The 22,901-nt window shown below is 49.6% G+C and overlaps 2 protein-coding genes across 2 annotated transcripts; one reads left to right on the top strand and one right to left on the bottom strand.

Moving 5' to 3' along the window:
• The first annotated feature begins 3,750 nt into the window (after positions 1-3,750).
• Positions 3,751-8,769, top strand: DLX6 (distal-less homeobox 6). The gene is made up of 3 exons (XM_004676711.1): positions 3,751-4,177; positions 5,436-5,629; positions 7,528-8,769. The coding sequence occupies exons 1-3, from the start codon at positions 3,751-3,753 to the stop codon at positions 7,777-7,779; spliced, it is 873 nt and encodes a 290-aa protein (XP_004676768.1). The 3' UTR covers positions 7,780-8,769.
• Positions 8,770-17,982: 9,213 nt separating this feature from the next.
• On the bottom strand, positions 17,983-22,488 carry DLX5 (distal-less homeobox 5). Its single transcript, XM_004676712.1, has 3 exons — positions 21,822-22,488; positions 19,770-19,954; positions 17,983-18,669 (listed from the first exon to the last, which is right to left on the bottom strand). The coding sequence occupies exons 1-3, from the start codon at positions 22,174-22,176 to the stop codon at positions 18,340-18,342; spliced, it is 870 nt and encodes a 289-aa protein (XP_004676769.1). The 5' UTR covers positions 22,177-22,488; the 3' UTR covers positions 17,983-18,339.
• Positions 22,489-22,901: the final 413 nt, after the last annotated feature.

Genomic DNA, 22,901 nt, shown 5'->3' on the forward strand with positions numbered 1-22,901 from the left:
CGCTGGGGTGTGTGCCTTTGGAGCAGAGCGAGGTCTTGAAAAATTGAGAAAATTTTTTTCTCTGCCGAGGACTGGACTGGAACAAACCAAGGATGGCTGCAGTCGCCTCCCTTCCGCTCATTACCGACGCCCATGACCCTGGGGAAAGGAATGAGAAGCCTGGATGCCCGTTCAATCGAGAGGGAAGCAGCTCCTGCCAGCCTGTCTGTGCGCGCCCAACTGTGGAAACCGAGGTTGGTGGCAAAGGCCACACCATGCAGCCAGTCACCATGGGCCAACACAGCGAGCTGTTTGGGGCCAGACTAGTTTTCCGCCTAGTTATTCCCAAGATTGTCATGAAAGCCCGACACTCAAGCGAACCGTTGGATTTCTTCCCGTGGGCGCGCGCAGACACCTCTAGTAAGCCAGGACAACCCCTCCCTCGTTCAGGTCCCCAGCCCCATACTGCCTAAGCCTGAGCTGGGTCGCTCAGCAAGTTGCAGTAGAACCTTTGCCATAAGAACAATTGCTATCGTAGTGCAGCATAGCACACTTGCTCCTCAGGAACAGTGCTAGGATTTTGTCCCCTATCTAATGGGAGAGGGATGGGAGCTACAACCCGGACAATTCCAGCCCTCTGGGCTTCCACAGATATTCAGCAAGCAAGAAAAAAAAAAAAATCCTTTGCAAACAGAGGCTGCAGCGCCCAGGATTTGGAACTCAGCGCGGGGACCTTCCCAGCCTCTCCGTGACCCGCCCGCTCGGGTTGCGGCCAGAGTTAGGGGGAAGCCAGTGAGGAAAGTAGTGCACCTGCGAGCATAAAAAGAGAAACAGAGACTTGCACGGGGGGTGGGGGTGGGGGGAACGCCTTCACCGTGTTAACAGTAAGCTGCAGGGTATAAAGCAATAAAACTGCCACGTCTACCTGCTGGCTTTGAGGATACTACAAACAAGCTCGGCGCACAGCCCGGGTGCACCGAGAGTACTCTAGGAAAGGGGGGGGGCACCTTCTCTCTTTCTAACCTTCCCTTCTGTCCCCAGCCCCCACACACACCAAACACAGAACACGCCCGTACCCAGCCCATCCTTCATTTTCCTTGAAGCTTATTTTGGTTTTTGTTGTTGTTTTAATTCACTGTCGACTTGTAAACGCGTGGATCGGGTTACTGGTTCGCGTGTTAAAGTGCACCTCTTGTTAAAAGGAAGGGAACAAGGCAAGCCACTTAAAAATGAATTCAGAGTTACTGAACCGGCTCCCGAGCCTCAAGAAGTTAAGCGCGGCGAGCTGGGAAAGGGGAGGGGGAGAGGACAGTGAACGCTATTGCTCTGGGAACCCTGGAGAAAACCCTCGGGCAGCAAGCTTCAGGTCATCTGATAAAATTGGTTGAAGGACGGAAAGGGGGAAAAAAGGCAAACTAGCCAGGCGATGCCTGGGAGACCCCGGAGAAGGAGCTGCGAAAATCAATTAGCATAAGCGGCTGCCGCAAAGCTTCGCGCAATATGTAAATAGAGTCCGAGCTGCTAAGTCTAAAGTCACCTTTTCTGGAGTTATAGGAATGAGCGGCTCCACTAAAATGTCCATTTCTTTACTTCCTTGGGTCGCAAAAAGTACAGAATCCAAGCGAAAAAGGTGTAAAGAAGCTCCCAATCGTGTTTCCCAAAGGGCGACCCAGACCGGTCTCCGAAATCTTCTAGGCACGTTGACTGGGATTTTCTAGATGATGCATTTCTCTGCGTGGCCAAAGACTCGGCTTGGGTCTATTCGCAGATCGAAAGCTGGCGCCAAACCCTCAAGGGTCTGCATGTCTTGCCCACCCAATTTCGATCCACTAGCAGTGAGGAATCCTGGCGCTTCCCACGGTGCCAGGACCTGGCCCTGGCCCCGGCCGCGCGGGCCCGGCCTGCCCTCCGCGCCAGATCCCCAGCCCGACTCTCCTACCTACCTGGTGCCGGCCCTGGGCTGCTTGATGTGGCTCCGCTGCCTCTGCTCGGTTGCCTTGACCTGAATGGGTCTGGAAACTAGAGAGAGAGAGGCTAGATCCGAAGCCCCGGGCTGCTCCGAACTTAATGTCTTTCCCCAGTCCATCTTTGAAAGAGAAGTGGTTCTACCACCTGGATGTGCGGATATAAATCCCCTTGCAAATAATAAATGGATTAATAATAACAAGGTATGAAGTTCTTTTTATAGAAAAAAAGGAGAGAATTGAAACTAAATGCGGCAGTTAGACAACCATTTTGATAAGAGGATAATTGAGGCGACACTGGTGTATAATTAGAGGATAATTTATGCTATATCCACTTTTATTCCACCTCCCAAAATAAACCCAGTCCATAATCATTACAGGCAAATTGTTCTGAATTTTATAGCAGCAATTTGAACAAAGTACTGCAGTTAATCATGGGAGATTTTTGTGTATTCCTGATTAGAACTCTAATTGCCTCCTTCCAGAAAGTAAAAATAACTGTAAAACGACTCTATTTTTATCATTAACAATGTTGACAATAAAATAAAATCAATTGGAATTGTAATCGAGAGACAAATTTAGGACGAAGGCACTTTTACTTGGGTAGTTTATATTGTAATCAAGATTTGCCAAACCACTAACCGCATGTATCATTTGCATATATTTGAAAGCATTACAGTAGCTTCTGTTTTCAATAGGAAAAAATGCATTACTGTCAGTCCTCCAACGATTCGCTTTCAGAACGGGCTGTTGCGTTCTAGGGAGGGAGGGGGAAGAAGGCTTCTTCTCCCTTTTTTGTTCAATATAAAGGAAATATGGCCTGAAACTGCAGGAATCTCGCCACAACAGGGTCTGATCTTTCTTCTTCTCTACCACCCCCCCATCATGGGGTGGAGCCCAGGTGTGGGGGTTCTTCTTTCCCTCTGTGGTTTCAATAAAGCACGTCTAGAAAAATCCACGGTGACAGGGCGCTCCCACGGGATTGTGGTGGGATGGGCGTTTGGGGGGAGGTCAAGGGAGGGTGGGGGCCCCGCTTTAAATTCAGGGGGCATTGCTTCTGAGCAAGACAGCCTGCTCCGGTGCAGGGGTACAGAGAGAGCAGCCCAGGGTCACACTGTTCCAGAATTGCAGTAATGGGAACTCAGGCTCTGGATTTGCGGGCGCGAACTGAGGCGTGAGGCGTCAGCGGCCGGCCGGGGACAAATCCCTCTCCCCGAGGTCCTGTGTGCCGCGCCGCGCGGCCCCCAGGCTGCAGCTCCGGGTAGAGATTGGAGTTGCCAAAGGTAGGCGAAAAACTCGGCGAGCCGCGCACACACACCAGTAGAAGCCGTGCGCCTGTGACGTCAGGGGGCGACTGACCAATGGGGAGGCGCTGCCCTTTGGAGACAAACCATTCGACTCGTGGCGTCTGCATCAAGTCTGAAAGCAGACGCGCAACTTTCGCAGAATCCACCTTAAAATCTCTGCCTTAAACTGCACCAGCCCCCAAAAAATCCAAGGGGGGAAAAGAAGGGGGGGAGAGCAGATTCCCCCCTCCCCCCTCCTCTCCCATCCCTCCCCCTTCCTCCTCCCTTTGAGTTAACAAGGCCCCGCTCACTATATCTCTTTATATTAAAAATATATATATTAGAGAAGAGCGAGGGAGAGGGAGAACCACCTCCGCCCCCCTCTTTTTTTTTAATTTTTAAAAATTTTTTGCAAGAATCCCAAGAGCTAAGGTGGCTGCAGAGGGGAGAACGGCGCGAGCCAAGTGGGGGGAGGGTGGAGGAAACCCGGGAGAAGGCTTTCTCCAGCCCCCAAAGTTTTGATGATGACCATGACTACGATGGCTGACGGCTTGGAAGGCCAGGACTCGTCCAAATCCGCCTTCATGGAGTTCGGGCAACAACAGCAGCAGCAACAGCAGCAGCAGCAGCAGCAGCAGCAACAGCAACAGCAGCCGCCGCCGCCGCCGCCGCAGCCGCACTCGCAGCAGAGCTCCCCGGCCATGGCAGGCGCGCACTACCCTCTGCACTGCTTGCACTCGGCAGCGGCGGCGGCGGCGGCGGCCGGCTCGCACCACCACCATCACCAGCACCACCACCACGGCTCGCCCTACGCGTCGGGCGGCGGCAACTCCTACAACCACCGCTCGCTCGCCGCCTACCCCTACATGAGCCACTCGCAGCACAGCCCTTACCTCCAGTCCTACCACAACAGCAGCGCGGCCGCTCAGACGCGAGGGGACGACACAGGTGAGAGGCCGCCTGGGCAGCTCGCTTCTCCCGCCTCCGGGCTGCCCCCCACCCCTCCCGCCCCGCTCACTTCCTCAACGCCCGGGCCTCCGCGGGCCCCCTCCCCCAGGCGGCCCGGCGCGCCCCCGGCCAGGCCTCGTGCGCGCCCGCTCGCTTGGCGCCTGACTGCCGGCCTCGCCCAGCCTGGCCCTTTACCGCCGCCTCGGACCCTCACCTCGCCGGCTGTGCGGCCCGCCTGGCTCCCTCCTCTGCAGCCAGCCGCTGGGGCGGCGCCTCCGGCTCGCGCAGGCTGGGCTCAAGAGTTGCCTGCACTGCGCTCTCCAGCCCACTGGGTCGGTGCGCTCTTTGCCTTCCGCCTCCCGTCCAGGCTGTGCCCCGCGTTCAGCAGGACTGGGGACATTTCTGGGCCGGAGCTGGGGAGCGTGTTTTAGCCCCCAGCCCACGCTGGGTAGCTACTGGCCTACTTTGCGTGGGGCATCCGGTGCGCTTTGGTGACCCGGAGGGAAGCTGGCGTGGCCTCAGGCTCTGGTTAAACTGGTGACAACTGGGCTTTTTCCCGCGGGCTTTGAGGTGACCCCCCCCACGCCCCTGGCCGGGTCCCCTCCCTCTGGGTTTTCGCTACGAGGTTGGCAGCTTCTTTGTTCACGGAGGTGAAACCGAGGGCCTCGGGCGACTGGTTCTCAGCACCGAGGGGAACAAACTTGCCATGCGAGGAGCAGCCTGCTGGGGATCTGGGCTGAACAGCGGCTTGTGTTTTTTGTTTGGGGGTTTGGTCCCTTTCAGCAGAACCATTTCGAACTCGCCGAGGGGTCTTGATGCACCAGGCGTGGAGCTGGTGACATCAAGTCAGCTGGCTACAGAGACGACAGAGTGACTCAAGCACTGTTTAAGGCATTGCAGAGACTGGCCAAGGGGTCCACTTCGCCGAGCAGCAGCAGCCCCGCGGCGCCGCGCGCCCCAGCGCGCGGTCGGCGCCGCCTCCGCTGAGGCAGTGAGAGGCTGCTTGCCCGAGGGCCGAGGGAGCTGCCTTGGGTCCAGCCGCCGCGCTTTATTAGGGTCAGAGGCAGGGTTTGGGAGAAGCTTTCGCAATCGTTGGCAGTACCCGGCCCCAAGAACTCAATGAGGTCTGGGTGGCTCGGGACGCCTCGTGGAAATTCTTACTGGGCTTAGGGGAGGTCTGGTGCAGGCCAGGCCGCGCTCAGGGAGACTGCAGCAGTAGCCTCACAGGTGACCGCTCCTCTGTATCCTTTGCTTGCAGATCAACAAAAAACCACAGTGATCGAAAACGGGGAAATCAGGTTCAATGGAAAAGGGAAAAAGATTCGGAAGCCTCGGACCATTTATTCCAGCCTGCAGCTCCAGGCTTTAAACCATCGCTTTCAGCAGACTCAGTACCTGGCCCTTCCCGAGAGAGCTGAACTGGCAGCTTCCTTAGGACTGACACAAACACAGGTAATTCCCGAGAAGCCCAAGTATCCCTGAAATGCTGACCCCGATTTCAGATCGGGCCGGGAGCACATCAGGAGGAATTCTTGGCCTAGTCAACCAAGGATGGAAGGAGCTTAATGACAAATGCCTTTGCTCCAGTTACACACTTTCCCGGGACAACACAATTTGGAATAAATAAGCTGGTATTGAATACTGGATTGGATTTACACATCCCCCCAACCCTCTACGACCCCACCCCAGCCTAATGTTTTTTAGTGGCTAAATTTATAATTTAACTGAGTCTTATTCCAGAGCAGAACAACATGAAAGAGAGCAAACATGTGAGAGAAAGAGAAAATAATGTTCTGACCAGGAAGCAGAATGCGGCCCGTGTTTTTAAAGAACCCTTTTTGTGAGCTCTGGGACTTCATAAAGATTTCAACTTGCCTAGAAAGAATTATGAAGTGAAAAAAGGCGGGGGAGAGTTGGGTAGGTATGGTCTCCAATAGGATTTAGTAAAGGAGACAAAGTGCAAACTATTCAGTGGAGCATAGGTGAGGTGGGTTTCTCAGAAAATTGTCCTACACTCAATGGTTAAAGCATCCTGGGTGACTGGCTGGTACAGGTTGAAGTGCTTCCCTGGAGCACAGGACTTGGAGCAGTGGCAGAGTTGGAGATCAAAGAGGAATGCTCCCCCAAATTACAGCAGGTGAAGCCTCAGTTAAGTACAGTTGCTGAAGTTCTCCTGTCCTACTAATTTGAAAGACATATAGGCATTTCAGACTTCACAGGAAGGGGCTTAGGCAGGAATATTAGGACCCTGGTCATAAAGCCAGGCTGCAATCACCTGTGGTTTTTGTCCTTGTCTATTAACTTAGCTGCATGGGGTAGTAGGCCTCATCTCAGGTGGGTGATCTTGAGCAAGGGGACTTTAGGTTTTATGAGACACTTGCTGAGGAATAATTGTGTGGTGCCTTAGAACAGATGCTCTGTAAGCTCTTCCTTTTGATTCAGCCTGCTTTCTTTTGCCATATTGCTACTGGAAATATTTGGGGTTTGATATGAAAGGATTTCTGCTATTCACATAACTTGTAGTCCTCTTGGAAAAGCAGATTACTATGGCTGAGGAATTTTAAGTGTAAAGGAAGCCACACCATAGAATTTCCTTCTACAAATAAAGTAGGTCTAAGATGTTAGACTAGATCTGCCCCCTGCCCAGATTCCTGATTCACATTTAATTTTGGGGAGCTCTTTGACTTTTAATGACTGCAACAGTCATGTGATGATTGCTGACCACAATTTGACTGAGCAACATGCAAAGTAGGGAATGAAGCAGGCACAATCCCTAATCCCTGCAGGATTATGAGGATATATTTATGTCAGGAGAAAGATGCTCCATGCATATCTATGGCATGTGCAAGATGCATAGATATGTTCAAGGCATTTGGTTATAAATGTAAAGGCTTTAATCTGTTCCTAGTCATTTGCTCACTGCACGTGGATTTGCTCTCTGCACATGAATCACTGCCAAATTTGAGGATTGGATTTTAAAAAGACTATCAAAGGACTCACATTCAATTGGCTTGGATCAGAAAAGTTCTCCATTTAAAAATTCTCCTTTAGACTTTGAACCTGGCCTTTTCATTCACCTTAATTTTTTTTATGTTCTTATTCATGCTGTTGTTTCAATCAGAGTTTGCATCAAACTGAAAAATTACAGTGATTTTGTCTCCAGACAAGATACCTAGTAAATGGTGGATGGGGGAGGGGTGGGGAGAAGCAGGAAAGGTGGCTGTAGGAGGAGACTTGAGAGCTTGGGGATTTGGGGTTTTGGGGAGAGGGGGCTAAGTGGGCAGTTATTGGACCAGAGGCACAGTTTCTGTGTTTGGGGGGCCTAAAGATCGATGTTGCGTTTTTTCCAGGTGAAGATATGGTTTCAGAACAAACGCTCTAAGTTTAAGAAACTGCTGAAGCAGGGCAGTAACCCACATGAGAGCGACCCTCTCCCCGGCTCAGCGGCCCTGTCGCCGCGCTCGCCGGCTCTACCTCCGGTGTGGGACGTTTCTGCCTCGGCCAAGGGCGTCAGTATGCCCCCCAACAGCTACATGCCCGGCTATTCGCATTGGTACTCCTCTCCACACCAGGACACCATGCAGAGACCACAGATGATGTGAGTTGTCCAAGGGAAATCGATACCCTAGGGAAACGTCTGAACAAGGCAAGGAGGATCTGGGACCTGCTTGCATCTGCCAAACAGAGCCGAGGGAGCAGGCTCGGGAGAACTCTCGTGTGAGGAGACTGGGTGCTTGCTCGCTGGCTCTCTCTCCGTCTGCCTCTCTCTTCCCTTTTTTTTCCCCACCCTTCTTATACTTCCTTCCCACCTTTCTCCTTTTTCTTTTTTTCTTTCTTTTGCTCATCTGCCTTTTTCCTTGAGCAGCCTCGGTAATTAATCTTGCATCTGAGCGAGAGAGGGAGAGAGAAAGAGTGATAGAAAGAGAAAGAGAGAGAGAAAGAGACTGGTTTCTATGCCAGTGCTCCTGAAACCCCTCACTGTAAGGATATTTCCCCTTACCCTTGGGATCCAGGCTCTGAGCCTCCTCTTCTCCTTGGGAGTATCCATCAAAATGACTTTTTAAAAACAGACACATTTTCCCCACCAGAAGAATCTGCGCAAACATGGCAGCGTTTTTACTTGTTTAATGAGCTTAAGACATTACATGATGAAAGAGAAGCATTTTGGACTCCTGCATTTTTATTTACTGACAAAAAGAGAGAGAGAGAGAACCCTCATATAACAGCCCTTCTCTAAAGAAAAAGGGAAAATCAGCTGTAAGAGTAGAACATTGCCACAAAATGAACGCTGCATGTTTTATCAAAATGCAATGAGCAGGAATGATGATTTACAAACAAAAACAAAACAAAACCATTCCCCCCACCCTACCCCACCCCTGCACCCTGAACTGGAATCAGGAAAGACAGAGGAAACCAAAATCACCTTTCTATTGCTTTGATACCTTTACTGGGTGAACTGGTGGCATTCACTAAGCTAATAGGGACGTTTATATTGAGAAACATTTCTGTATATATTGTTGAATTTTAGTTGTACATATACTTTGTATGTTTTTGTCTTCTTTCATATATGGAGTAAAAGCCACAAAATGCTGGGAGTGTCCTGTATATTTCTCTCTGTGTTCTTCATCTCAAACCTCCCCCTCCCTCCCAGTATATTTTCTACCACTCCTAAAAGAATTTCTATTTCCTAATATGGGGAAGCCCTATACATAAACATCAAATATGCCAGTTTGCAGCAGAGTCTTTGTCTTAATTACTTTAACATTAACCATGCGTGTTTTCTCAGCTTCCTTTACATATATTTTATTATGAATTTACAGCTTTATCTATTTCCGCAATTCAACTATTTTAAACATTTGAATGACCCATTCACCTCTAGACATCCAATAGTTTACAGTGCTGAAACTGAGTGTTCTCCTATCCTTTTCCTTTGCCAAAATAATGCAGCTGTATTTATCTTTGGAATATTTTTTTTAACAAATGAAGAAAGTATAAAAGAAAAACAAAGCAAATGCACAGTTCTGACTACTTATGTTTAAAACTCTTTGCAATCTAGCTAGGTAGGAAAATGCACCATCCTGGATGAAATACATCCTTCCGATCTTGTGGAAAGCACAGAAATAATGAAAATGAAAAGTCCTTTCGTCACACAAGCAGGAAGCCCCATACTGTGAGAATTAATGGCTAGAGACCTGGGCATCCTTCAAATTATGAACCTTGAAACCACTGAGCCATTTATCAGAAGTCAATAGAGATACTCAGAGTGCTCCATATAATGACAGCGACATACAGTCGTGCAAAAGGACAGTCACTATAATTAGACACAAAGCAAAGACTACTTACCAATATACCCGTTCCTTTTTTTGTTGAGCAACTTCCACGCTCAGTCAGTCTTCAGAATGGTTTAAAACCGATCAGTCTTGTCATTTTCTAGCATTCGCATTGTTACATTAGGAAAAATGTTTTCTTTTCTTTTTTCCCCCTTCCTACTGTGAAACTTTGGGTTCGTAGCTCCCCAGGATCAATTCTGAACAAAGCCTCCAGCTGCAGTGCCATCCAATTTGAAGCAGACATTGGGGACAATTTAAGGTTTTTATCCACAAGAAGGTTTTTTTCCATTCTCTTAAATGCAGCCATAATTAGAGTAATTTTTCATGTAGCCCGCTGATTACAGCGTTTTTACCGTCAAAGATAATTACCTGTAATTTTCTTCCACTTTTAATACTAAAAAGCCATCTTTATTTAGATTCAGGAACAGGAAAGGCGAAACAAAAGAGGGAAATTATTCTGTTATTCATACACAAATTGCAGAGACGTAGGACCTAAAATTGAAAATTAACCAAAATTATAATGCTGAAAAGAATGGAAGAGGCTGCAGAAATACAGCTGGTAGTGGGGCTTTGCTGAATTATTCAAATTACGTTAGAAAGAAAGCTACCATACATCGAAACCAACACTAATTTTTCTTTTAAAAAAATCCACCAGACACATGCCAAACCACTGCGAGTGCATGGAATTCTGAAACCCAGCAAATGCAAGTTAACACACATCGGAGGTGGTATCACGATGCGCTGTATCATCTACCTCCTAACAGCAGTTGAAACAAGAAATTCTGCCAAGGGGTCCCCCAGAACTGTCCTTGGAAATGGGTTTCCTCTAAGGCTGCTGAACTTCAAGGGTTAATTATTTTCTCTCTTTCGAATGTATTGACCCCACAGTAAACTGATTCCTGCAAGAGGAATTGGTAGGAGGGGCTTGGGTGAAAGGCAGCGCCCAGTCTCAGTGCCTACCACGCCTCCCCATGTTCGAACTTTCTCAGAGTTCGAAATGTAGTGCTTCTTTCTGTCCATATTTTCTACATAGAGAGAGGGAAAAGAAGAGGGAGGGAGAGAAGAAAAAAGGGAGGGGGGAGAGAGAGAGAGAAAACAATACAATAACTGCTGGAGGAGGTTTAAGGGGAAGATTTCTCTTACGTGCCAATAAGCATCTCATTATCTTAATGCAAAGGTTCCTGCCACTAGAGAAAGGTCTTCCTACACTGGGGTGAGGGAGCCAAAGATTTCTCAGGCTCCAGCACTTAACATCTCTAGCTGCTTCCAGCATCCACAGGCTCAGGAAACAGCGTCATCTATAGATAGAATAGCACTGCTTCTTGCGAGAGTCTTCCTTGGCGCTTTCCTAAATCACACAGTTCCTTGGCTTTGCAGCTCAGTTAAGTGTCTTATCCTACCTTGCCCTTCCGACCCAAAGGTAACAGGGTTTGGGCCCCGCGGGCAATAGCTTTAAGATCGGCATCCTGCCCCTCCCCTTCTTCCCCCTTCGGCTAAAGGCCCCGCCACAAAGCTCCAAGGGTCTCAGGAGCCAGTTATTCCGGAAACTTTCTCCCAAGTGGAGGAAGATGTACAAGGGGCTACACGGCTGAGAAATTGTGATTACACCTGTTTTCATAAATGTCCGCAGACTTGTGATAGTAAAGCAGCTCTGTCTTGAACCCCGCCTGTTCCCTCCATACCCCCAAACTTAAAATCATCGGCAGTGGTACGACATCAATGAATTCGCCTAGGACTAGCTTTGAGTAACAATTTTGAAATAGATTTTAACTTGACCTTTCCAGCCAGTTCCCTTTACACCCTCAGAAACTTAGTCCTTACACAGTCTCTAGCCACAAGCTCCACCAAATACATCAACAGCACAGAAAACAAGAAAGACAAATCAAGTTTCTAAGGATCTCTTTCTCACCCCAATCCTTTTACTCCCCCAGAATGACAACCTTTCTTTGACTGTTAAAGGGAAATAAAGGTCAGAATTGAAAAATCTATAAATCTAAGTTGTAGTTCATAATAAATTACAACAGCAATACATACAGGTTGGATAGTGGGAGAAGAGAAATATGAACTGTGCCTTGAAGTATGCAAGAAATAAAAACTTACCCCCAGTGAATATCTCTTAAGCAATGATCAGGGTCTAGAAATCTATACTGAACAGAAGCAGAGGAGAATATTTTTCTGAGTCTCAGGGCAGAAGCTCTTTCTCTATATTCTTGGTTGAGTGAGCACATCCAGGTGTGAAATTGTTTGCACACCCCAGCACCTCTTATATTGCCAGCAAAATTAGCTGTTATTACTGTCACTGTTTAGTGATGGTTAGCGTGATACAAAAAAAAAAAAAACTGCTGTAATCAAGACCTGGCGCATCTTTGCAAATTACAGATAATTGTAAACGTCCAGATTATGATAATAGCATCCTAATCCAGCCTGCAATATAATTATTACAGAGTGTTACATCTGAAACTGTCCAGTAGGGCTAATTCAGCCATTATTTAGACCCTATTTTTGCACTGCAAATGGGTTGCTGAGTTGAAAATGTACGATTGTAATTTCACAGGGCACTCAATGAGTAATGGTATAGGAAGAGGAAAATACAAAAGTGAAATGTGAACAGTAGCGATCAAATCAAACCCTGAAGGACAAAAGACTGTTTGATTCATATGGAAAAAGAAGAGCAGGAATTAAGAAAATAGCAAATCAGTGGTCTGAAGCATTACGACGTGTCCAAATCTTCAAGATGCCTAGGGATGATGTGTTTGCAAGGGCTGCTGCATCTGCTGCTGCCTGGAGTCTGAAATCATTCTTTTCTTCTAACCTCCTGTCTCTCCCCTCCCCCCATTCTCTTAAAGTGTTTTCTTGCTTTATATTTAAAAAAAAAAAAAAGCCCCTCCCCCAAGCAAAGAACATTTGTCAGTTTCACCATTGTTTCCCTGAAGGCAGCCTAGAGTGAGCTTGTCACTTGTTTATGAACATTTTCTTAAATGAATTTGCAACCTCTCTTATCAGAGCAAAACGCCCTGGGTGCTTGTAAGTGTTCCTACACTCCATCTCCATTCTCTTTCATTGAGAACAACTCATGGAGAGTCCTAAAGGATATTAGCAGAAAATGTATTAATTGCTAATTAAATAAAGCCTACTGGGAAGCTATTCTCCTTTACTTGGCTTGGCTGGCTCAAAAAATGCTTTTATCTTATTAACTTTTATTAATTAACCCCCATATAAACTAGTCTAGTTATTTCTCTTACTACAAGTCTCCTATATGTTTTTTGGATGGATTACTGAAAGTCCAGTTTTGCATAATTTTTAATAATGGACTGGGCTATTTCATGGTATTATTGTAAAAGAGCAAGACCAGTCTCCTTGAAATGTGGAAGGACCAAAGAGAGAAGGATTCAGAGAGAACAAGAGGGTCTGGAGAAAAGACACTGTGATGGGCTCAGTCTGAGAGTCAAACAGAAGTCCTAGTTGGTGCTACTGGGAGAATGAACCCAGCTTTGGCTGAGGCTTCTGGAGTCTAGTTCTGGTTCCTGGTCAGAGATATCTAAAGCCTTTATATCCCCAGGGGTTCAATTTTCCCACCATGAGCACAGAAAATTTCCTGAGCATCCTTTCCAGTTTCTAGACAGTGTGTGAAGATTCTCCCTCCTCCCACCACCTCACGGACTGGGGAGCTGCCCAGTCAGGGCCACCCTGCAGGGTGGCAAGCAGGCTTCCTAACTCTTGTGAATTTAAGGGCAGTAATGAAATGTCCCCTGTTTAGTGACCCCTGTTTGTAGATGAAAGTTGAATCCATATCCTGCCTCTCCCCTCCCCTCCTCTTCTCCCACCTTGCATCCAGTTGCAGAAATCTGTCTTCTCACCTTTGCAAGAAAAAAGTACTTTAAAATAAATCATAGCTTGGGAACTGTTTACCGCCCTTCACCCCCACCCACTTCTTAAAAAATACACAGACTGTATTGGACAGAGATTCGACAGAGAATTGTTATGAAATTTGCAAGCGGGGTGTGTGTGCGCGCGCGCCCGCGCATTGATGTTATGAAGCCTTTTTTTTTTTTTCCTTCTTGTGGGGAAAGGTCGTAATGTGTGGTATTTCACGGTTTTATATAAATCTTGGTTTAGGATGTGGAACAGACTCAATAATACATGTAGTTTTGGCAAAGAAACGCCTTCAGATCCCCATAAATCAGAAGTTCCAGCGAACAAAGGAGTAGAAACATTTAATTGCAACCTAACAGAACTCTCATCTCCTTTAAAGAGAGACTCAAGTTAATTCTCCCGGTTCCTATCTTCACGGTGAGAACTCGACCTATAAAACATTATTACATTACAGTCGGCAATACTGGAGGATTGAAAAGGATGGTTGTCTCCCTGCCACCCCCTCGCAGTAGATACAATGTATACTTTCTGTACGGTACCACTGAGGAACTCAAAATTTGTCAAATGCAAAAGAAAATGCGGATGGTGGTGGTGGGGGGTGCGGTTACAGGGCTGCGTAGAAATATTTAGCCAATCACACATGTGCTACCGCTATTTGGGCTGTTTTCGAGGCCCAGAGTTCACTGTGACTGAAAAAAAATCAAGCACTGTATGCAAGGACCGCGGGCAACCTGGAGTCGCGAGCTAAGGGCGGGAGCAAGTCGCAGCGCCCTCTCCCCAACCTCCAGGGAGGCGGGAGTCTCCCCTTACTGCCGCTAGTGTGTGTATGTGTGTGTGTGTGGGGGGGGGGTGCTTAAGGGTGGAGAGGAGGGGTGACCGCAGGCGGATCCGCCGGCGTGGCGCGCTTCCCAGAGGTGCCTGAGGGTGTCTACCCTCAGGGCGTGCCTCGCGGGAGAGCTGGAGAGCTCCCGGCTGGCGAAATCCCAGTGGCCAGTGGGAGGCGCGCCATCCAAGGGTTTGCGGGCTTGGTAGGGGAGGAGAGTGGTGGTTGAATAGCCCTAAAGATCCCTCTCCTCGAATAAAAAGGAAGCGCCGGAGGACTTGGGAGGGGGTGGAGCGGGAAAGAGGGGGCACTGACCAGTGTTCCCGGAGGCATCCCCCGGAGTGTCAAGGCCGGTGTAAACTGTAAGGCACGCCGGAAGGAGGCTACCACTACTTGGCCTGGGCGCACGGTGGGAGACTCCCAAGACTGCGCGGCCCGGACGCCTCGAGCGGGGGGCGTCCGTTGGGATCAAAGAAGCTGAAGGAGGCCAGCCAGCGAGAGAATCTGGGATTGCAAGGATTGTGGATAAGAGAGAGTTTGGTGTTGGCGGAGAGATCCTGGCTTGACCTGTGTCACCACGAGGGTGTGTGTGCGTGTGTTAGTGTGCGGGTCAACACGCTTCTGTCCCAGCGGAGGCTTGGGTGGATCCGTGTGTGGGTGGACAGGCTCCCGGGTGGGTGCCCCAACGGGAGGGAGAGAGAGTGAGATCAAGGGCAGCGAGGTCTGCGGGTTCCTCCGTGTGTGTGTCTCAGGCCCTGTGGCTCAGCGCTGGAGCCGCCTGGCACCCACAGGAATGCGATTTCTCTCGGCTCCCTAGGCCGCCCCCTATTCCACAAGGAGGTGGCCGCCAGGAAAAAAAAAAAAGGGGGGGGGTAGGGCAGCAATTCTTAAACAAAGGCCAATTTATCTGATCTCTTACAGGAGGGCCCTGGAGGCAACCCGGCACCAAAGAATCACACCGGTTCTGCCAGCAGTCCTGGGTCTCCCGGGGTTTGTGAGGAGGTCTGAGATAGGAGTGGGAGCTTAGGAGTGTGTGTTTGAAGAGATCCATGGAGAAGAAAATTAAGTCTTATGGTGGGACTGATTCATCTTGGGAGCATTAGTCTGAAAAGTAGGCAAGTGGAGACTGTAAGGGGCAGGCAGAGAAGACCACCAGTGAGGTCAAAGAGAGTGAAGTCTGGCAGACATAAAAACATTGAGGAATGGTACAGGTTAGTATTAGACATAGGAATAAACAATGGTGGCAAAGAGGAAGGCTAAGAGGGAGTGCAAAGGATAGAAACATCACATAGATATTTTTAGACTTAGCAGAGGATCTATTATTTTTACATCCTTGTCCTCAGGACTGCAGGGAGTTAAATTCCCCCGGGAGAATCCCCATGGTGCCAGGGAAAACCCGCTGCAGACTGATTTGTCAGAATATTTTTGTCCACGACTCCCAGACCAAGTTAAAAAAAAAAAAAACGCGCAAGAGAAGAAAGCATTGCGAGTGGAAGAAGTGAGGTTAACCTAAGGGAAGGAATACTGAAAGCAAGTCCATCCACCCGACGTTAGCCATGCCGGCATTGCAAGAAGGCTGGGGTGTTCTGAATAAGAAGTGTCAACGCTGGAGATAAAAGGGTGAAGAACTTCTCTCCTCTTTCCGGATAATGTCTGAATCCAGCCTTCCTGCTGCTTGCCAGCTAATCGGGGTAGTAGTGAAACGATCTCTTTTCCATGCCAGGAATGGAGGTGGGGAAATGACCGTGTGGCTGGGAAAATACTTGGCCTCTGTATGTGCAGAAAGAGAAAGCATGTACTAAGCACATTCTTACCACTCTCAAGCAGCCACTGGGTGGGAAAAGTTAGAGTTCTACTGTGGGTGCGTCCCCTAATATTCCCCAAACGCGCGTACCGGGATCAGGGAGAGGCGCCCTCTCTCTGGAAACCGCAGGCGCAGGTTTCCCCAGGCCGGCTTTGCATGAAAGAAAGAGCTGGCTCTAGGTGTAATGGAAACTCCCGAAATCCTTACTAGCAAAGAAGGAAAAGTAGGAAATAGATCCCGCTACCTCTTTCCCCATCCTCCAATTTTCTGCCAGTGCAGAAAACCAAGTGGGACTTTCTAAGTCTCACCCCACCCCACCCCACCCCCAGCACTTGCCTCCGGGAACTTCTTCGCAGATCGCAGGGCTCCGGCAGAAGTCTTTGGGGGTAGTGAGGAGGAGAGTACACAGCCCAGATAGCAGTCAAAATGCTACCCCAGGACCAGGAGAGGTGCGCCTTAGAGACCCCCAAACCACTGAATCCCCCTCAGTCCCAAACGGTTCCAAACTGGTAGACTTGAAAGAAAAGGGGTAGAGAAAGAAGAAATAAAGGAGATAGAGAGAAGAAAGGAGAGGGAACACACACAGGTAAATGCCCCTCAGGGCACACAGCGTGCCTTTTCAGGTCTAGTTTCAGAAATCCTCAGATGACAGGATGTAATTTTTTATGTTCTAATCCACCCCCCCCAGCTCTTTTGTCACATTTATTGCTGCAGACTTCCTAGCTGTAAAATATTTCTCATACATCTTGTAATTTCCAACATATGATTCTTCATGTTATCCCCCAAAAAGCAGATTTTGGGGGAACTAAGTAACAGTCTGAAGAAATGCCTACAGCTTAGGCCTGGATCTCAGATCTAGATCCAGGTAGCTTTGGGCACTCTGTTGATGTCTATATACAGATGTTGGAAGAATAGCCTACCTTAGGCCAGGATTGTTGCAAGTCTTTCCTTCCCTCGCTGGTCCAAGGAAGACTTTGCAAAGGAGAAATCTCTGAAAACAGATTCAATTTCCCATATTTTAGAAACTGCTTTGCCACAGTTTTATGTAAAGGCAAAGCAAACTATACTCCTTACTGAAAAAAACCAGAGGGGTGAAAAGAATAGAGAAAAGCATTATATTAAGAATGTTACCTCACATGAAATGAAAATAACATGGAATCAACATGGAGCCATAATGCTTCCATTCTTTCCCTTCCTTGGTAGGGGAAGGGATGTTCCCTTCTGACTCCCTTCCCCCTGTTGCTCTACTGAGCAACTGATTTTGGTCCATCATTGTTCTCAAATGCTGTGATACTTTCCTTTCTCCAAAAAGACTCAGATAAATTTATGATCATACACCCAGGATTCCATTGCTCTACCATTTGTCATGTGACAAGCATCTCAGAGTAAAAATACATACATACATACATACATATATATTAGGAATGAGGGAAAATGTCTTTTTTTCATTTCTCATCTAGGGAAGCTTCCTTTGAAGGGACTGTAATTTGTCTAATTGCTCTGGCAATACACAGAGGCTGATGGGGGGTGGGGAGAGCAGTTTTCCCAGATAATTGCTTTGAGCTTAGAACTCAGAGGGGTTATTGAGGGATTTCTACTGCTTTCATACACACAGGGTGGAGAGGATGTTTTTAGATTCTAGCATTACTTTCTACCTGAAACAATTTGAGGTTAAGGCCAAAATTATATATTAAAAAATTATGGTTAGGCAACCCCCCTCCAAAAAAAAAACAAACACCCACCTAAATATATATTATATGGTAGTACTATAAACAGCCCACCTATGGATATAGACATACAAAGTACAGCATCTAACAAATAAACATGTCGAGTTCTGCATCCATGCGGCCCCCAATTTGTTTTCTTTTGTGCCTTGTTGGACCTCAGCAGAAAGTGTCTTCCTTTAATTGTCTGCATAAAACTCACTAGCCTCATTATAAGAGGACAAGGGGAGTATTTTTTAAAACCATTTTGCTTTCATGGTCGAAATAATTTTATTTATCCAGAATATACAGTTTAATTCCTCTATCTACACGTATTTACAAGGTTAAAATAACATTGAAAAAAGTCCTTTGAAAAGTTGAGGTCATAAATTTCAAGGCACCATCGATAGTGTCCACAGTTGCGCAAAAAAAGTTCGGTCTGTTAAAAAAGGGGGTATGGGAATCCTTTGAAATGCAATAACTTACATGCAAAAAAAAAAAAGCTTTACACATGAATCTTTTTTGTTTCCGTTTTCCAAACTTCCCCATATGAATTCCTTTCTTTATGATTTTTCTAAAACAGCAAAACACAGTAGTCCCAAAAAAGAGAGCAAGAGAAAGTGGCCGTTCTAATAGAGTGTCCCGGAGGCCAACGCCAGCGGGTGCTGTAAGGAGCCCGGTGGCGGCAGGTGGGAATTGATAGAGCTGGCAGCGCTTGGGTACCAGGAAGCCGAGTTCTCCAGGTAGCTGGACGCGGGGGACTGGTTGGAGGTCGGAGGGTGGGCATGAGGGTGGTGGCTGAGCGAGCGGGAGGAGCCCTGAGGCTCCCACACCGCGGGAGACTGCGGCGAGTTACACGCCATAGGGTCGCTGGAGCTGGGGCTGTGCTCTGGGGGCATCTCCCCGTTTTTCATAATCTTCTTGATCTTGGATCTTTTGTTCTGAAACCAGATTTTCACCTGGGTGGGGGAACAAAGGCACACGTTACCGGGACACTCTGAGGCCTCCCACACCTTCCCGGGGCTGCGACAGGAGGCATCTTCCGCCTCCCAGAGGCCAGGCCCAGGCGTCTCTCCGCAGCTCACCGGCTACTATCAGGGGGCTGGACCAGAGGCCAAGCCTAGATCGCTGACCCCAGAGGGCGCCCTGGAGGGCTAGCAGCGCGCGGGCCGCCGCGAGGGCACGACCCCAAGGCTTTAGTCTTTTGTCTGCGCGGGGAGGGGGGGCGTGAGTGTCCGCGCGGCGCGCGCGCGGGGAGGCCTGTGCCAGGCGCACGCAACGCGGCCCAGCTAAGGCCTCCAAAACAATGGCTGCGGCGCGGCGTGGCGCGGCGCGGCAGGGGCCTGGGGTCGGCTACTCAAGAGTGTTAAGGAAAAGAAACGGTCTCCCGACCTCCCTGCACCCCCCTCCTCAGCTCCCAGAGGCCAGAATCCGCTTGCATCTGTGGGCGGGAGTCGAATGTACTTTCTTCTCCTACCCCAGCCTGGTCCAAGTGGGAGTGAAGGGGATGGGACGGCTCGGGAAGATTTCCCCGTACAACAGCGCCCCCCCACACCCTACCTCAAGACCCTAGGGTGCTGAGGCCTAAAGCTCCGCTGGAGCTGAGCGTGACCCTTCCGCTTTTCAGACCCAAGGCGACCTTCTAGGCCTCCTCGAGGCGTGAGGCCGCCGGGCCCGGCTCACCCAGAGAGACTTTGCATTGTGCAGAGAATCAGACAGTTTCTCCAGGCAGCAAGAGCGTTCTGGGGGGGAGTGTGAAGGGGGAGTGGCGACCTTCCTCGTTTTCAGTCTAGGAAATTGGTCCTTCGCCCCGGAAGCTCGAAGTGGGAGACATCGTGGGACCGACGACGCCTCCATCCCGGCCTCACCGTCGCCTGGAGGCAACGCCCGGCCTAACTCTCAGAGGGAAGGGCACGGGGTAGGTGTTTTTCTTTTTTTTTTTTTCCTGAGAGTTTCTCGCGAGTGCTATCGAATGGGCCGCAGCCCGACGGGACCCACCCGTGCGATGTGGCCAGGCGGGCAGCCGAGGCGGGGCTGTGGCCGCAGCGGCAGGGTTTACCTGTGTTTGCGTCAGTCCCAGCGAGGCGGCCAGCTCGGCGCGTTCGGGCAGGGCAAGGTACTGAGTCTTCTGAAACCTTCGCTGCAACGCTGCCAGCTGAAAGCTGGAATAAATAGTCCTGGGTTTACGAACTTTCTTTGGTTTGCCGTTCACCATCCTCACCTCGGGCTCGGCCACTTCTTTCTCTAAATAATCAAAATAGACAAGATTACAGCTTGTCAGCAGACAATGGCCCCTCTGCAGAACCCTCACAGTCCTTGAATTTCTTACCATGTAGCCTTCACTCTAGACCCCATAGCACAACCACTTCACAAAACCAGAGAAAGATGCTCCTCCTCCTCAAATAATGGAAAAGCCAGGTAGTCTCTGATGATGCCCTGCTTTTCATTCAGGTTCTCTGGGGCTTGGAAACTAGCTTGTTAACAGCACGGTTCCCTTCTTGGAGTCCAGGGTTTAGCTTTTGCAGCGGTCGCCCATCCCGCCGGACTTATTTTTAAGGCTACCCTGTGCTTACTCGCGTTTCTGGGGTGAGCAGAACCAGCCCCTCCCCAGGACTTAACGGGGGAGGCCCCGGGCGGTGACCCCCCCCCCTTCTGTCAGCGTCTGTTCGGGCGCCCGCAGAGGCCAGACGCTTGGGCAAGGAAGACGCTAACCGAGGTCTCCAAAGTTCAAAGACCCACAAGCAAACTATGCTCCTTCAATTCAGCAGCAAGCAGTCGGGGCCGCTGGAGACAGAGGGCCGATTATGCAGCCCCCATAATCTCCCTGCAGATCGGCGAGGGCACAGATGTGTCTGGTTTCTTTTACAAATAGACTTAATAAGTTCTTAGCCAAAAGGAAAAAAATCTTTCACTTATGCACGAAATAGAGGGACAGTGAAAGGAAGGAAGGCACTGCACACCGCTTTCTTTTAAAGTTCACCAAGAACGACAAATTGACAAGGAATTGATGATGGAGTGTTTCGTAGGAAAGGGGAGCAGGTCAGGAGGAATTTCTAAAAGATGTGCGTGTAAGGAAGGGATGGAAGACTTTCCCAGATCATGTTTTACAAACATGCCCTGGGGCTGTAAGTCCCCTTCTCCAAATTACCACCTTATCAGAAGTGTCCATCTCTGCTCCTGAGAGATAGAGAGAGAGAGAGAGAGAGAGAGAGAGAGAGAGATTCTTGGGGGAGGAAGGGTAGAGAATGAGGACTGTGGTCTTCACTCTGCCAGAGTAGGGGGGTGCTAATATTAGAAGGATTTTTAATGTGCTGTTAGGAATAGGTCAAACTTGACCAGTAGTAAAACCTCTCCTAGGAGACCTCATGTCTCACTTTTACTGCCTAAACACACTCACCCTCTTAAACTCTCCAATTAAGTTTCAAACAGGGGGGAGGGGGAAGGAGGTGTGTGTGTGTGGGGGGGTAGATAAATTTTAGATAGCTATGGAAAGGGGAAAAAAATCACTCCAATAATGTGACCCTTGAGCAACCCTCTTCTACCTTTAAATGGCTTTTTGTTTTTGGAAATGCCTTGAATAAACCACAAGGCTCTGGGCGCGCTCTTCTTGGGGCTGGCTACAGCTCTCCAGCTTCCCACCCCCAGTCGCGCTCCCGGTGCGGACACTGCGCTGGCTGGTGGCTGCTCACACTAATCCCGCCAGAGCCTTTGAGGTCGTCTTCCACTAACGCCAGCAGAGCACGCTTACTAAAAATGTTTGCAACTAACCTCCCCTTTATTACGCAAAGGCCACTTGGGCTCCTTGAGTCTTTCTTCTTTCCAACCCTACCCCCTTTCCAGCTTAGTTGGCTTTCTGACCAGTCAAGCTGGGAATCCGCGACTGGGGGCCTCCCTGATGGTCCCGGAGGAGGGAGACTCCGTTCCGATCCCCCACCCCCACCCCAGTCTTCTCTTAGGAATCCTAAAATAATGGCCCTGAGACCTCTCTTGGTTGCAGAGTTCGGACACCAACTTCCTTCTGCCAGGGGCGCTCCCATTGCAGCGGACAGCGTGACCCCGAACCTCCCACCTCACCTCGCCCTCCCAAATCCTGGCTCCCCCTGCGTCGTACCTGGCTGGCTGGTGGCGCTCGGGACGCGGTTGTAGGCGCCGCCGTACTGGTGGTAGGGGCTGGGGTAGCTGTAGTCGGTGTAAGATTTGGCAGGGTAGCTCCCGGCGGAGCCGTTCACGCCGTGGTACTGGTACTGGTAGGGGTTGAGCGCTTTGCCGTAGGAAGCCGAGGTAGGAGAGCAGTAGCCGTGCGGGGCTCCCCCCGTGGGGCTGTAGTAGTCGGAATCCGTGGCCGACGACTCGGGCAAAGTTGGCGATTCCTGAGACGGATGATGCATGGCTGCGGACGTCTGGAACGGAGCTTGAAAGTCGCCGGATCGGATGCTGGGTACCCTTCTGTCAAACACTCCTGTCATCGCTCACTGGCGGCGGCGGCTGTCCCGGCTGTTGTGGCGGTGGCTGCTGCCGGAGTTGGCTGCGGGGCGGCTCTGGTCTAAGCAGACATGGCTGTGGGAGCGAGGGAGGAGGAGGAAGAGGAGGAGGAGGAGAAAAGGCGGCGGCGGCGAGGAGGAAGCTGGGAGTCGTGGAGGCTCTGTCTCCGGCAGGCTGACTGCTGGCTGAGGCGCAGCACAGCCGTGGTTAAATCCTTAATTGCGCGCTTACGCACAGCGGGGTGGATCGGGTTCCATTGGCCAGGGCCTCCGGAGCAGCAGCAACACCCTAACTCGTCCAACTAGTTTTAGCACAACAAAGCATTGCTTAAAAAAAAAAAGAGGGAGAAAAAAAATGGAGGGGGGGGGCGGCCGAGAGAGTGTGTGTGTGTGTGTGTGTGTGTGTGTGCGCGCGCGCGCTCGCTGGTGTGTATGTGTTGTTGCTTGTTGGAGGATGGGGGGGGGGTCTCAGTCAATCTGTTTTCAGTGAATATCAAAGACAGCGCAGAAGCCCTAACATTTAGCTCTGTAATGTCTGGAGACAAAAGTGTTCCAATCAGCAAGCAGCTTCAGAAAATGCACGTGTTTTGGGAACGAGGTCTGAAATGGTCTTTCCTGTGGACTGCACCAGGGGCCAGTGTGGAATTGAGCACTGATAAAGAACTGGGGACTCAAAGGGAAGAGCAGGGAATGTCAGGGGAAAGTGAGCC

This window comes from Condylura cristata, unplaced genomic scaffold, assembly GCF_000260355.1.
Source record: "Condylura cristata isolate star-nosed mole 26May11 unplaced genomic scaffold, ConCri1.0 scaffold00005, whole genome shotgun sequence".
Classification (NCBI taxonomy): Eukaryota; Metazoa; Chordata; class Mammalia; order Eulipotyphla; family Talpidae; genus Condylura; species Condylura cristata.